General features: G+C 56.3%; 2 protein-coding genes across 2 annotated transcripts; both read right to left on the bottom strand.

The window, feature by feature from the left end:
• Positions 1–780: 780 nt before the first annotated feature.
• Positions 781–9,633, bottom strand: VOLCADRAFT_116305 (uncharacterized protein; the record flags this gene model as incomplete). Its single annotated transcript, XM_002947020.1, has 17 exons — positions 781–1,195; positions 1,699–1,861; positions 2,089–2,148; positions 2,654–2,678; positions 2,867–2,997; positions 3,249–3,297; positions 3,334–3,344; positions 3,592–3,653; positions 3,921–4,046; positions 4,216–4,286; positions 4,791–4,924; positions 5,186–5,297; positions 5,655–5,702; positions 6,356–6,588; positions 7,042–7,279; positions 8,666–8,909; positions 9,185–9,633. 17 exons carry the CDS (start codon positions 9,631–9,633, stop codon positions 781–783), a joined length of 2,571 nt encoding a protein of 856 aa, XP_002947066.1.
• Positions 9,634–10,666: 1,033 nt separating this feature from the next.
• On the bottom strand, positions 10,667–14,671 carry VOLCADRAFT_103293 (uncharacterized protein). Its single transcript, XM_002947019.1, has 9 exons — positions 14,472–14,671; positions 14,344–14,404; positions 14,161–14,276; positions 13,889–13,945; positions 12,853–13,121; positions 12,123–12,414; positions 11,929–12,002; positions 11,356–11,417; positions 10,667–11,281 (listed from the first exon to the last, which is right to left on the bottom strand). Exons 1-9 carry the CDS (start codon positions 14,574–14,576, stop codon positions 11,226–11,228), a joined length of 1,092 nt encoding a protein of 363 aa, XP_002947065.1. The 5' UTR covers positions 14,577–14,671; the 3' UTR covers positions 10,667–11,225.
• Positions 14,672–14,997: the final 326 nt, after the last annotated feature.

Below are 14,997 nucleotides of genomic sequence, written 5' to 3'. Positions count from 1 at the left end.
TCCAGCACCAGCACTCACCATTCAGTGCCGAAGAGCAGCAGGAACACATGGCACCCCTCCTCTTCCAACCACCAACCAAAACTCATTTCCCGCCTTCGACCCACTTATCCATCATATACGAGTCGTGAAGTCCCGGAGTTGTGAGTCGCCGGAATCGAAACATCACACCGCTGCCCACCGCCTTTCCGACACCCTGGCACAGCACAACACAAGCCTTGCGCCTCAATTTCGTGCAAGAGCCTCCTCCTCCTCCTCCTCCTGCTCACCTCCTCTCCCATTTCAGCCACTTGCCTCTGGGCCGCCCGCATGTGGTGTGCTCTCCCTGCCCATCCGCCCGCCCGCCCCCGGCCTGCAGGGCCCCGGCCCAGGGACGCCACTCACCGCCAGCTCGCCCCCCCCGAGCGCACCCCCCCGCAGGTAGGCGCAACGATTCCCCCCCCCAGCTTCTAGGAGGGGAGGGGAGGGAGGCCCCCACCAGCCACACCGACCACCAGACCTCCCCTGCAGCAACCACCCCGGCTTGGCCGTCAGTGCATACCTCCTGGTGATGGGAGGTATGCGCCAACCGCGAAGCCAACCAAGCTCACTCCTCCCTCCCTTGCTGCAGAAGGCGCTCGGCTGCCGACGCGGGTGATCAGCCTGGCGCGGAGAGGCCACCGCGGCAGCGTCTCGCTGCAAGTGCTGCCGACTGAGCCTCAGCCCACTGTTGAGCCTCCGGCCCCTTCCTGGACCTACCCCGGGGACCACATCAACACCAACATCAACAGACCGCCCCCGAAACTACATATCCAGGCAAGGTGAAGGCTCAGGTTGTGGCGGATGCGGGGTCACCGCCAAACCCTCACATGGCTGCGGCGAAGGGTGCCCCGTCGGCGTTGTTGGCGCCGCCGCCGCCGGCCCCCCTGCATTCGTCACCTGGCTGGGTGGCGGCGCCACACATCCGCATTTGTTCGTACCGATGTCGACTACAGCTTCCAAGACGCAGCCCCCGGGTAGGAGCTGGCCGTCGGCGGAGATCACACCGCCGTAGATGATGGGCTCGGCGACGGGAACGGCGGCAGCGGCGGCGGCGTCCGGCCCCAAGGGTGGCTCGCTACGCGGCCCGCCGCTCCGTACGGACCGGCGCGCTGACATGGATACGTGCACCTCCTCCGCGAGGAGCTGTAACCGCCTGTACACGTCCTGAAATGTCGGCCTGCATGCCAGATACGGTTCCCAACGGGAAGAAGGGCGTGATTTGAATTAAATTGAATATGCCGGAAGCGAATGGTTTCTTAGCATGTATGACAGACCTGGTCCATTTCTAAACAGAATACTGTACGGCGGGCCAACACTTCAATGCATGGTGGTACTTTAGCATCAATTGGTGCAGGACGCAGCGCAGGGCATCACAATGCACGCTGTCGTTTGCATAACAATATGTAGGTATGTATGTACGTATGAACATCGGGATGGAGTGCGGTCGTACACACGGCCTCCACAACAACAGAGAAAACAAAGCCCCATGTTAATTGAGCCCCCCCGAAAAATGAACTCCGACATGGCAGAACATCCGCCTCCGTCCCGTACAACGCAACGAGACGCGGAGAGGACCACAGAACGTGGCAACCAGCGAACCAACAAGCCACTGTTTGCGCCGCAGACCCTCAGGTGCCTTCAAGGAACTGCGCTGTGACAGACTGCTGTCCTATCACGCACCTGGCGGCGGGCTCCGACGACCAGCAGACCTTGGCCAGGGCCCGGTAGGCGGGTGGGCAGTGGGCGGGCAGCAGAGGCCTACCCCCGGCTGTAGCCACGTGGTAGGCCAGCATGGGCTGTGGCACGTCCCAGTAGGCCTGCTGCCCCGTGTACAGCTCGTACACTGGGGGGGGGAGACAGTACGGCAGTGTCAGGAAACGGGAAGGCGAGGGATGAGAAATATGTGTCGAGGGAAGGAAGGAACTGGGTTGCAGCAAAGGGGGATGTGTGTGCGTGTGTGTGTGTGTATGTGCGCGCTGCTAAAAGCCCTCCCATCGGGCGCCCCCACGCCCCGCAGCTAGCCCCGGCAGCCCCGCATTCCCTTTTCCCCCCCCCCACACACACACTTACACAGAATGCCAAAGCTGTACACGTCACTCGCCTTGGACACCCGGCCGTGCACCAGGACCTCTGCGGCGCGTCATGAAGAGCGGGTGACGGAGGGTGGTGGCGAATTACACAAACACACACAGACACACAACACGCATACACATATGCGCACACAACACAAACACAAACAGGGCCGGGAATACCCGGTGTGGGGGTGAATCATGTCAAAATAGAACGACTGCCGATGTCCCGATGCGGTTCTCAGAAGGGGGTGTAGGAGGTCAAACGGGAGGGTGCGTGTGTGTGTGTGTGTGGGGGGGGGGTGAGATCTCACAACAACTGGCAGCCGCCCTCCTCCTTCACAAAAGTAGTGCCAATTGAACCACTGCGACTTCACGTCTCCCGCCTGATGCACCAGGCGGGCGAGCGCCATCCCGTGCCCGCCCATAACCCCCACCCACCCCTACCACTATCACCTCCACCACTATCCCCAACCCACCCAACCAGCCAGTCCCCCCAAGGTTGCTCCATTCTGTCATCTTCCCCCCCCCCCGGGCCCCCACGACTTCCCCCCCCACACACATACCTGGAGCCATGTGGGTAATAGAGCCCTACAGGGTGGGGTGAGGTGAGGTGAGGTGAGGGGCGGCCCGGGGGACATAGCGGGTCCCCGGAGGGTAGTGATGTTGGCACGGCGGAGGTAAACATGAAGGGGGGAGGGGATTGGAATGGTGAGGGGAAGCACACGCACATACGTACATACATACATACACAGGCGCGCATCCAATGCGACTCTCACCAGCTGCCCCTTGGTGACGTGCGTAGCCTCCGGTTCCTCCAGCCTGAAGGACAGTCCGAAGTCCCCAACCTTGGCTTGCAACCGGCCGCTGCCGGGCTGCTGCTTCAGCAACACGTTGGCAGCCTTCAAATCTGCGCCAACCACCAACCGCCGGGGAAGGTAAAGGGGAAAGGCGAGGGGTGCTTCCTCTAGAGAATGCAAAAACAGACATACACACGCACAGATGCGCCTCACTTCATCAAACATAAACACAATTCCGCAAGGAGGAATCTTCACCTCCATAAATATGAATTCGTAACCAGCACAAGTGCGTGCGCAGTTTTATACCGCATCCGCTCCCTGGCCTTTCCCCTCCCCCCCCCCCAAATACACACAGACCCACCCGCATGTACGATGTTAGCCGAGTGCAGGTACGTCATCCCAGACGCCACCTGCGCGGCGATGTCGACAACCGCCGGCAAGCGAACCGTCCCGCCGCCTGCGAGTGCGGCAGAGGCCCCGGGTGGGTGGGTTAAATGCGGCCCTGTGCCCCTGTACAGTGCCACGGCGTGTCGTACAGTGTCGTGCGGTGTTCCCGTACTGGAGCTCCCTCGTTTCCCCTCCCTAGCCTCCAGCCCAATGACGACCCAGATCCCGACCTGTCTAAATACAGATGCAGATTTCGCCCCCGACGCAGAGCAGAGCGGAGTATCCCCCCCCCAGGAGGCCCTCGCCACCCGCCTCACCGATCGAGTCGTAAAACTGCATCCGCCGAAGCGCCCCGACCACCGACCCGCCCTCGCAGAACCTGTAGACATGACACGAGTCCGTGCAGCACTTATACACACACATACATACATACATACATACATACATACACAAACGTGTCGGCGCGACAAATGGCCAATGAACATCGCAGCAGCAATTTCCTGAGCACAGCAGCAGCAACACAAGAACGTTTACATCACAAGCAAGCACGGGCTGCGTGTGCAGCGGAGCACGACAATGCCGTACTAGCAAGCCACAATCCTGCCAAGAGTAGCGCTCGCTGTCGGTGCTAAATCACTGAACTCACTCCGAAACCATTTTCAGCTGGTAGAACGGCACCAAGTCGTCCGCAGCCGCACCGCTGACGGACACGGGCTGCTGCTGCTGCGGTGGTGACGGAGTACCCGCCTCTCCAGACGACGCGCCGTTCGCCCTGCGTTGCAACGACCGACGCCAAACGGCACACACTTCACAACACACACACACACATCAAAGCGGTTAAAGGAGACGTCACGCCCCTCTCGTCGTCACACACCTAGCCCACCCGCCTTCTAAGCGTTCCTCGTCAGCCCGGTGCACGACCACGCAAGGACAGCACCTACGCGCCGTCTTCAGAGGGATTGCTGACCGGCTTCAGTGCAGGCGAGTACTCCAGCAGCGCCACGGAGTAGGTCTGAGGCGAGGTTAGGTGCGCCGGCGGGGGAGAACGCAACAACGCAAGAAACAAAGGGTCAAATCTGTAATCTGCCAAGAGCGTAACGGTCATTACAACCCACGTCTAGTAACAAGACAGGAGGCGATTAAGGCCGACCCGGGTGTTGGGGGGGGTGGGGGAAAGACGAACCACGAACGAGTGAAGGTGCTGCCAGGGGTGGTGGTGGTGGTGGGGGGAGGCGCAGAGGCCCCAGCGCGGTATTTGTTTTTAAAAATAAACGCCCGGAAGTTATCGGTTGGTTAGAAACAAACAACCGTCGAGTGGTTCAGCACACGTGGCTCTCAGTGACAGGTAACCCTCCAACTCCTGCTCCTACAGCCAAGATGTACGTACTGCTGTTCTTCATGTCATGTAGCGGGGCCCCCCTAGCACCCCCACTTAGCTATGCGCTATTACCTCTTTTCCCACCACCACCCCTCCCCCCCTTCCGCCTCCGTGAGCTCTCTGAGCGGCCAGTCTCACCTGCAGCACGCAAGGGTGGTTCAACAGCGTGGAGATGGCCGCCTCCCCGAGCACTTGCTGCCACTGCGCCTGGCCGCACTGGCTCACCGGCACACTGATCACCTTGAGCGCCACGGTGACGCCCTTCCACTCGCCTGCGAGTGTGCGGGGGGTTGTCGGAAACCCCCAAACCCCAAATGCCCCAACACGCTCATACCGTCCCCCAGCGCGCCAAGCCAGGCGCCAAGACAGCCACACAAAACACAGCCATGCAGCCCTTGAACCCACCCAATCCATCACCAGACAACTTGACCGAAGGGCTAAAGCCGCCGCCGCCCACTTGACTTGGGGGGCCTCCTCCTCTCACCCCTTCTTTCTCCCCTCACTTTTCCTCACCCCCCACCACCATCACCTACCTTTATACACCCTGCCAAACGTCCCCTTGCCCACCAGCTGCAGGTTCCGTACGTCCGACAGGTCATCACTGGAGGACGACACCACCATCTTACTGCTCAGCTCGGCACGGACCTGACGGGAAGAGGCAAGTCAACTCAAGTCGGGATGAACAAGTTGGCGAACCGTAATTGGGGGCCGCCCCAATCAGGGCAGAGAAATTTGGGCAGTAAGGGAACCGTCACGCAGCTACTGCAATAAATAGCAGGGCTAACCCTGCACCCGCAACATTCCCCCCGTAAAGCCGCCTCGTTGCTACCCATGCACACCCACCTTCAACCCCCCCACACATTCTAAAGGAGGTAGACCCCGGACGCCAACCGTGATCTCCCCGTCCAAACGTCCAAACCACCCCATACACCCAATCCTAACCCCCCCACCCCCGCACGTCCCCGGCCCCCACCTCCACTTCCACTGCTATAACCGATTCACCTTGGCGATACGGTCCAGCGCCTCCTTGCTGACCACAGGCACATAGCCCTGCGGGGTTGGGAAGAGGGAGCGGGCGGGCTGGGGTGTTGGTTGTCGGGAGGTAGGTTGAACCTGTGTCGGGGTGCAGGAGGCGGCAGGAGCCGATAGGCCGGGCGGAAAGAGGGAACTTCGCGTCTCATCATATCATTCAGCGCGCGCACCGGAATTGCCACCTTGCAGGAAAGTGGGGTTGGGAGGCGGGGTTTTTATACACAGAGCTAAAAAAGACATCCAGGGAGAAAGAGAGATGGAGAGTCTTCCCCATGGCGCCTGTGCCGATATGCTGCATTCGCCGACCCTGCCCTCTTCAGTAGCGAACCACCGAGGACCAGGAGCGCGGCGGACCGCAGACCCCGGGATGGCCGCCAGTGCTCCCCAAGCTCCGGAGACACTCCGAGGGCCCCACCTCCCCCACCCTCCCGGCTCCCACAAGACAGACCAACACCTAGCCAGCAAGATGTGTTGGGTAGGGATGGTGGGATGGGTAGGGGGGGATAGACAGCGCCCCTTTCTACGTACGATTGCCGTATGTACCAGGTTCCATGCCGCATCATCCGACTCAAAGCCCCCGACTGCCCGACAGTGGGACGAGCGGTTCCAACCGTGCAGTGTGCTGTGTGCGTTCCCGTCCGGCCGCCGCACGCCCAACCGTACTGACTGACCTGCACGTTGGGCTTCCTTCGCTGCACGTCCCAAGCTGCAGTCCCCGGTAGTAGCCGCGCCAGCGCACCCCCCACACGAGCCCCGACACCTCGGGGCCCACCCCCACCCCCACCCGCTGCTGCCTCCGCGTCGGGATCCAAGTCTTGAAAGCGTAGAGAGCTGCCGCGCTGTGCGGCACCCCGTCGGTGGATACACCACACGGTGGCGGACAGGAAGGCCAGGGTCAGCACACCTGATGGGTCGAACAAACATGTGGTTCGGGCCCGGGAAGGACCGTGTTGGGGGGGCCGGGGAAGTGTGGTTCCGGGGAGAGGCGTGGGTTTTATGGTTTTGGTTGGCTCAGGGGTGGTTCATTCATTCGGTCTAACAGACCCAAGGCATACACATACATACACATATGTATGTATTGTATATCTGCACATCCAGCACTAGTTCGTCCAAGTTACAGAAACAGAGGATACGATGGAAAAGCCAATACTATTGCCTGGCAGCGATGTGGACACTCAGCAAGACACAGATGCAGGCTGGTATGGTAACATCGACAAGTCCCACAGTCCCAAAGTGCCCAAGGGGTCCTCATCTAGGGTCTTCACAGGCAACCACCCGGCTGCGTAACGCCGTACATGATTCCGTCACGAGGCATTAATGGTAAGGGCCTGGTGCCGTGCGCCGTATCGTGCCGTACCTGTCAGGATGGCGGGCAACAGAATGTTGGTCAACTTGCTTCCATCGCTCTCCGCACTGGGCAGAGCTGTGCCGCTGCTGCTAACGACTAGTAGCTCCTTGACGCACTGCTCCGGTCCGCTAGCGCTGAGGCACGACATGCTGGCGTAAGCGCGGCACCAGTACGTACTCTTTTGCTCGTACAAGTCGTACGACTGGCCGTTGGGACGAGTGATGCTCGTGGCCAAGTCGTCGATCGCCTGGAAACGGCGAACGGTGCGTGGAGGCCCTTCAGCTCAATCATCTTTATGATTATGCATCATCCATAAGAGGTTACATTATATATAAAAGCAAAAACAAAAGCAAAAAAGCGCACGTATAAAACCCCTGACCTGCTCGATCTGATCCGAACCGGGTGGGAATTATATTGCGACAAACCTTAGGACCATGTGGCTTACAGCGCGGCAAGCTGCCATACGAGAATGCGGATCCCTGGCCCGGTTTTGACTCTGTTGCAATCTGCAATCTGTTGATATATCTTTTAGTATACTGGCACCTAATAGGTTGAGCGTACGGACTAAAGCTCCTGCAGGTGGTACTTAGGGTGCATTTCTAGTGCGGATTAAGGCCAGGGATTAGGGCACGGAAGTCCTTGGTACGAGCTTACCACGTAGTTTCGTTCCATAAGGGAACCAAAGGTTGAAAAGGCGAGGTAAGTTTGCCAACAACTTAGCCGTTTGAGCAAGTATCGATGGAGGACAGAGGGTTAATCCCTGGCCTTAATCCGCACTGGAAATACACCCTTACTATTACCCACAAATATTGCTAGATTTAGCCAACTGCCACTAAAACTTCGTGGTGTCCATCAATTAAACCCTAATATTCAAATTCAGTCTTGTTTCTTTTCCTGAAGTTCTTAAATATTACCAAAATAAACTTAAATTTATTTTAATTGATGAATTTCAGGACACTAACGCTGTTCACAGGCTTGCTTCCGAAATAGCTGTTCTTGAGAATATCTCAGAAGCTAAATTAATTGATCTTAAACTTCTCTCATACTGCTCTTGGAGTTGTTCCTACTATATAGGCGATGACCTAAGGGAACAAAATTAAGTAAATTAGTGAAGTTATGGCAGTTAAAATTCGTTTAGCTAGAGGCGGAGCCAAAAAGGTTAATCGTTTTGAAACCTAGTTATGTGTTTCTTTGCTAAAACTGCATTAATTATTGAGTCAAACTGCTGGGGCCGCGGTGCTGCAAGGGGGGGAGGTATTGGAAGATGCCAGAGGCGGTGCGCGGATGACCCTCCCCCAAGTGCGGCGGCCCCCCGGTGCGGCGGGCGATGGAGAGCTTTCCCCGGAGCCTCCGGATTCTCTTGCTGAAGCGGGGAGCTGCAATATGGCAGATGGCGAGCCGGCCACTTGACAACAACTTCCCAACGAAGCGTGGCCCCAAGAAATAGGCCACCGATGTGCGGGACAGGACGGCATTTTGACCAGCAGTAGTCCAGAGGGCGTAAGGAACGTCAAAGGTCTGACGGTTTTGGATTGGTAGGCTTAGTAGTAATAGCAGCTGTGCATCTCTGTCACCTCAGCGATCTCAGCCCGTACCCGCCCCGCCCCGCCAGAACCCTTGGCTTGTTACGCACCAAGACTTCAGGTGCGCAAGTAACGTTGCTGGTGTTGCTGCTGCTGCGGCTGCTGCTGCCGTTGGCTGAGTCCCAGCCAGCAGGGCTTCCAGGAGGGGCCACGTAACAGAACGGCTGCAAAGAGGCGGTCTGCTGCCCTCCCTTGGTCGCAAGCCGTGTGTAAGACGTGACATGCTGCACGAAGATCTGGAGTGGAAGGCAGCCGTCCCGTAGCTTCACAGTCTGAATAAACCGAACTCCGGCCCTAAAATAGAAGGGAAGCCGACGGGAACGACATGAGATTGGTATATAAAGCAATGCATAACCCAACTTGCAGTTTAGTTTCCGTATGTAGCGGGGAAAGCGAAGGTTAGCAAGTAGTAGTTAACCAGGAGGGGAAACAGCTTGCCCACAGGACGCCCACGGGATGGGATACAGACTACATCGCGCATGAATTTCCATTTGCCGAGACTTGACATGGATAAGGTTGCAGGTATCCCCTTTTTATGTATGGAACGAAAGCTCAAACGAAAGCCTCACCTGATACCCGGCTGGGCCAAAGTCAAAACCTGGGCGTCGTAGCCAAGCTGTGACAATGAACGCCATAGAAAAAGACTACGAAATCCAAGAGTGGTATTGTCAAACAATTTGAAAATGCCTTGCGCGTTGCTACCGAAGTCGATGCCACTTGCGAACTGGAACCCTTGTGCGGAAGGCCACTTCAAATCCGTTGAGTTAGATAATTGCTGTATGGATACACTGCCCACAAACTCCACACGGCGATTTGGACCTATGGAAAGGCCGCCACCTGCCGACGCGGACAGCGCGTCCAAAGACAAGACTCCCGGCCCAAGGAAAACCTGGTCGACTGACTCGTCACGTAGCGCATTCAGCATTTCGTTAACTGACGTAATTGGGCCAACCGCACGACCCAGGACACATGGGTGGTCCACGAGGAAAAAGAAAAGGAGGAGTGGCAAGACAACCATAATGTAGCAGCTATATGCAGGTGTCCTGTGAGTAAAGCTTAATAACAGTACCAAGTAAACAAAACATAGTTAAAATCTGTCTTCGTTTGCTTCGGCGCAAGCTTAGGAACGCGTATGACTAATTCGAGCTTCTCTTTCAATATACGCCAACACAAGAACCTCAACTCAATGACGAAGGTGTTTGCCACCAGTCTGCATCTCTCTTGAGTAAAACTAACACAGTTGTATCCCAAAGGCACGTGGACCCCATCCAGGCGGTTAGGGCACCTGTACGACATGTGGAGCTGAGGCGGCATGTCCTTACGCAGGCACAATAGAGGGAAATACATGTATCGTAGATAAAAACACGCAAGTACAACTATGCAATCTTGCCTATACTACCCCAGTGACCGTAAGGGCAGCTTCCGGTTCCAGACCGGCCATCCAGGTTTGGGATATAAGTCATGCCATACAAACTCCCTTAACCTTTTGTTACAATGGACAGACAATTTCTAGGATAGTTAAGCAAAAGTAGCCCCATGGCTGGTTAGGTGAAACCTGGCTTTAGTATTTGAAGCACACAAAACAGCTCAGTGGAACTTTCCATCTCGACCAGGCCCAGCCTGGTTTTGGTATCACTAAGTACCGTGTCCGAAGCAAGCTTAGACCGCTGTGTTTTGGGGATGCTACTCTGTCCTTGCATTACGAGGTCTTACGAGCACCTTGTAAGTCCTCAAGTCAGCTTCTGTTACTGTTCTTGCGAGTGGAAGCGATGGTTACTACTTTCCCGTGCCCATGTGAACTAGGATACGACGCATGTGGTTCCACTTTAGCTACGATTCCTGCGGGGTGACAAGTGCCTGCGACACAAATTCCACCCATGTCCGGCATTTCATTCCGTTGCGTTTTTACCCTTACGTGTAAAGACCCTTTCGTACTCTTTTGCGCTGCTCAAGTAGTCTCAAATGCAAATAACAGCGTAGCTTTTAACCTCTTCTCAAGTGCATACAGCTCTGCACATTAAAGCCATTAATAGTCGAACAACATGAAACATGAGAAATCTGTAATACAATACGCGTTAAGAGCGGTTTCAATGCAGCCCTTGATGCCTATCTGCTAAACTCGCCTCGCCAAACTGTACAAGCGCCTTTTATTATTCGCTGTTCTTACTGCGTTGCATCCATAGCTGAGAACCCTGCTGATCATGCACATGTCGCGCACGGTCTGCAAATCATTCCGGCATGCCTCCATGCAGCATGCATGGACCTGCTTGGACGACACGGACGCAGCAACGTTAGCATGTCGCCTGCACCCCTTTCACATTCTAACATCTACACATATCCTTGCACCTTTCCTACTTGCACTGCACTGCCATCACTGGCTTCATGAACAGGAAGGGTCCTCCAGGATGTCCATTGTGGATGGCCCCAACCCCCACATGGTCCTTTTTTCGCCCCTTCTCCAGCCGCGTTCGGTATCGTTTGCAGGCATGCATGAGGCCGGAGGACTTAGGAAAGACCACACTTCGAGGCAATCACGAAACCTCGGTCTTCGAACCAGCCTAGGTAACCCAGTCAACGGGGCATGCGTGCATGCGCTTGCAGAAGCTTCGTTTAGACCACATCATGGACCCATACCAGGAAAGCCGCGACGGACACACGGCATCCAGCTGCGCATGAATGAACGGAGGAAGCAGAGCACGTACACTCCCAAATTTGCCACAATCGCATCGCAATCGCTCACTCGGACACGGCTGCACGCCAAACCAAAGCCATTGGGGTTGCTGTGATTCCGCCGCAGCTCTCCTGCGTATTTCGGCGGGCCGCGCAACAGACCACATGGACCCGGCGAACGACCCCAGACACTGACCCCTGTGGCCTATATCTTCGTTTGCCAGCAAGCCAGGACACACCACACGAGGCATCCGAATCACTGGCCCCGGGTTTCCTGGGATTCCCGCTCTGCTGTCGCGATCACCACGACGGCACCTTTACGCCGCAACATTTCAGCTAGAGTGCAGCCGCTTTCATGGCGCACACCAATAGGTAATCAAGCTCCGTGTGACAACACCGACCGGAACCTTAAACCCGTCCAAGTGCCACCAACCCAGACGGGACCCCGAAATGCAAGTGACCGGCCCCTCCTCTCAACTTTTCACGTATGGCATACCACATGAAGGATTCTTGAGGTCTGCCCTTCCTTGCAACGAAGCTCGGGTGGAAGCTGCCTGCACCACGTAGCACGGTCAGGCGGGAATGACTCCAAGGGGACACGGACGGACGGACAAATAAAGGAGAGGTTGCCAGACACCCTCACAAGAAGTTGGCGTCCAGCTGCTTCAGCTTGGGCAGCATGTTCACGAGTTTACGCTTGTACTGGGGGTCGCTTGCCTGCAAAACCACGGGAAGAGGCAAAATCCGGAATTGAAAACCACAAGACTACAAGATCGAAGGAGGAAGCAAAACAAAGTAAAGCCAGGCTGCAGGGGTGCGCCTGACAGTAGCACGTACCGCCGGATTTCCCTCCAGGTAGATACACGTGAGGCTGTGCCGCACGGGGTCTAACACCCGGTCCAGTGCCGCGTCGATGGCCGGAATGCGGTTGTCATTGAGCCAGAGGTCCTCCAGCTGTGTGAGCGTGGCCAGGGCGCTGGGGTCCACCGCAGTCAGCCGGTTGGATGACACGTCCAGGATCTTAAGCCGTGTCAGGGGGCCCAGACCCTCCAGAGTGGCGATGCCATTGTGGCTTAGGTACAGCTCCTCTAGGGCCGTGCACGCCTCCAGACCCAGCATGGACGTCAAGCTGGAGTTGAAGGCCATGAAAGGGCAAAAGGGGTTCGGTGGAAGATGTCAAGCTGCGGGGTTCAGAACAAAAGAACAAGGCAAGCGAACCAAAACATTACTCCTCGCCCCCATAGCTGGAGGGATGAAGGAATGGATTCCGCCTAGCTGGCTGCCCAGTGGTGCGTGGGAAGGACTTGAGCACTTAAGCTTATGTGTGTGCGACAAAGGAGCAAAGTACCCTAACCCCACACCTGGCTTGCCTGGAATATGCGGTCCACAGCCTTCACGGATCCTTGTCCCAAAAGGCGCCACCCCGCACAACAGTCGCCCCCCAACCTCCACTTTTTGCAAGCTGTATGCAGTGTAGGTCCGTCCCGCGGCCGTCTTCCACCCCGCCGGCCTTTCCGGTTCCCTCTTCCCCGGCCCCCCACACCACATCATTTTGTACCGTACCCACCGGTTGCTTTGCAACGATATCCTGCGCAGGTTCACCAGAGTGGTCAACCCGTCAACGTTCGTAATGCGGTTGCGACCCAGCCATAGCTCCTGCAGCCCCGTCAGGCTTGCGATGCCCTCTATGACGCGGATGCGGTTGGAGCCCAGCTCCAGCAGCGTCAGCGACGTCAAGTGAGATAGCGCCGCGATAGCGGTCACCTTGTTGTTGGCGACGTACAGCTCTTCCAGCTTACTCGAGTTCAGGTCCGCCAGGGGGAGCAGGTTGCGGATCTGTGGCCGGAAGCGGGCGTTGTGCAGGGTTGCGGCCGGCGAACGATACGCAGGGAAGGATGCGCGAAGGATGTGTACGTATGGTTGTGACACGCTTAGTCCATCGCGAAGTAATGCAGTTAAGGGCTGAAGCTTAGGATTGCGGGAGCATGGGAAACAAGGTGGCAGCAGCAAGACGGCGCCCTCGGGGGCCTTCTTTGAGGACTAGGATGCAGACTAGGGTGCTGAACGTTGTTGCCGGCTGGGATGAGATGAGGTCTGAAACACGATGGATACAGGTGCGAGCTCTCAGGGCTTCGGTCCTCAATCCGTGCGGCTGGCTGCACAGGGTCCCTTACGGCGCATTGTGACGCGGATATGTCGGATACACGGACGGCGGCCCCGAATGCATTCCTGACCTTGCACACAAGACACAGCCCGAAGGACCCCGTGCACCCCTCAAGCCAAGATCTCATGCGCAAGAAAATTTAACAGGTGGTGATGCAGACAGCCACGTTCAAGTCTTTGGCGCGGCGCACATCGCAGTTCAGGGCCCGGCCTGCATCCTTGCAAAAGGCAAGATACATACATGACGGCGACTTCTGCCGTTGGTGGACTTGGTGCATTGGGGAGTTATAAAAACACCCAGAAGGGCAAGGTCGCCTGAGGACACTTGGTATAGGCGATAGATAGCAACCGTACCAGAGTAGGAGGAAGGCTAGAACACGTGCTCACACCTATTCGTTGGAAAGTTCCCAACAGATGCTTCAACGCCGGGGCCAACCTACCTGGTTGTAGGAACAGTCCAGCCTCCGTAATTGCAAGAAGCCTTGCAAGCATGGTATCTGCACGCGTGAGGATTTCCATAGCTCAACTTTCGTCAGCTGCGCCCCCATTCAAGTGTATGGTCAGCTTGTGCATGCTGCTTTTACGCATTTCCCGCGGTTCTCGCCAACGGTTGCAACCAAAAGCAAGGTTGCACCCTCGTTGGAACCCGCGCTTCCCCGTGCCGCCTCCCGGAAGCCCATTCTCTCCCCCGATCCCCAGGTCAGCGTATCACCGTCGATAAATGGTTGTCTCTAAACTCGAGGTCTTCAAGCGCGCCCTTGCATTCGCCAGTGCTCCAAGCCGATACGTTCGCAAGAAGGTTCTGGCGAAAGTTGATGCTACGCAGCCCTGAGCAAACAGTATGTACAGCTATAGTTACGCAATACATAAGTTAGCTAAGGATGGGATCGAATACCTTGGAGCTGGAGTATGCGCGGATCGATGGTCCGAAGACGGTTAGCAGTCAGGTCAATTGCCTGATGACAAGTAACCGTACAGGGTTAGGAAGACACCGACCTCAACCTCGATATCCATCATACATACCGTGAGCGACGACTCAATGTCCACACTAGTCAAGTCCGGAAGATGGTAATTTGTAAGATCTAGCTCCGTTGTCATTTTCATTTGTGCATAATTATCCCCCAGCATTCCAAGGATTTTTGGCTGCCTAAAGCCCTCGAAAAGAGGGCGATACTTTACATGACGGAAGCTTGGCGCAAGCACAAGGTTATGTAGGTACAACGCTCTTATGCATCTTATAAATGCAGGTCACTACACATTAGTTTAGCGCTTGACTGTACATATGGGGCCGTGGGATTGCATGACCGCTGGCAGTGCATTTGAAGTGAAGGGCGATCGCATTTATAATTTTGTCAGGTACATAGACAACCAACTGTCTATTGAATGTGGGACTGCACTAATACCTCGTAGGACAAATTATGAAAGACGTTCGCCTTGGCCACGGCCTTCGTCCTGTGTATCACAACGCGGGCTAGCCTATGACGTTTGGCACTTTTCCTTCACACATGATATATGGCTGCTTTAAATAATAGTATGCCTGCATGATGAC

Source organism: Volvox carteri (assembly GCF_000143455.1).
Source record: "Volvox carteri f. nagariensis unplaced genomic scaffold VOLCAscaffold_5, whole genome shotgun sequence".
Taxonomy (NCBI): domain Eukaryota; kingdom Viridiplantae; phylum Chlorophyta; class Chlorophyceae; order Chlamydomonadales; family Volvocaceae; genus Volvox; species Volvox carteri.
The sequence above is the reverse complement of the archived record's forward strand: the minus strand, read 5'-3'. Positions and strand labels throughout refer to the sequence as shown.

What these genes read in the sequence shown, in the direction of transcription:
- VOLCADRAFT_103293 (XM_002947019.1), bottom strand. Translation starts at nt 14,576, where the DNA reads ATGCTGGGGGATAATTATGCACAAATGAAAATGACAACGGAGCTAGAT. An exon ending in ACATTGAGTCGTCGCTCACG is followed by an intron (nt 14,405 to 14,471) that starts GTATGTATGATG and finishes ACTTGTCATCAG; the next exon opens with GCAATTGACCTGACTGCTAA. An exon ending in GAGACAACCATTTATCGACG is followed by an intron (nt 13,946 to 14,160) that starts GTGATACGCTGA and finishes TCACGCGTGCAG; the next exon opens with ATACCATGCTTGCAAGGCTT.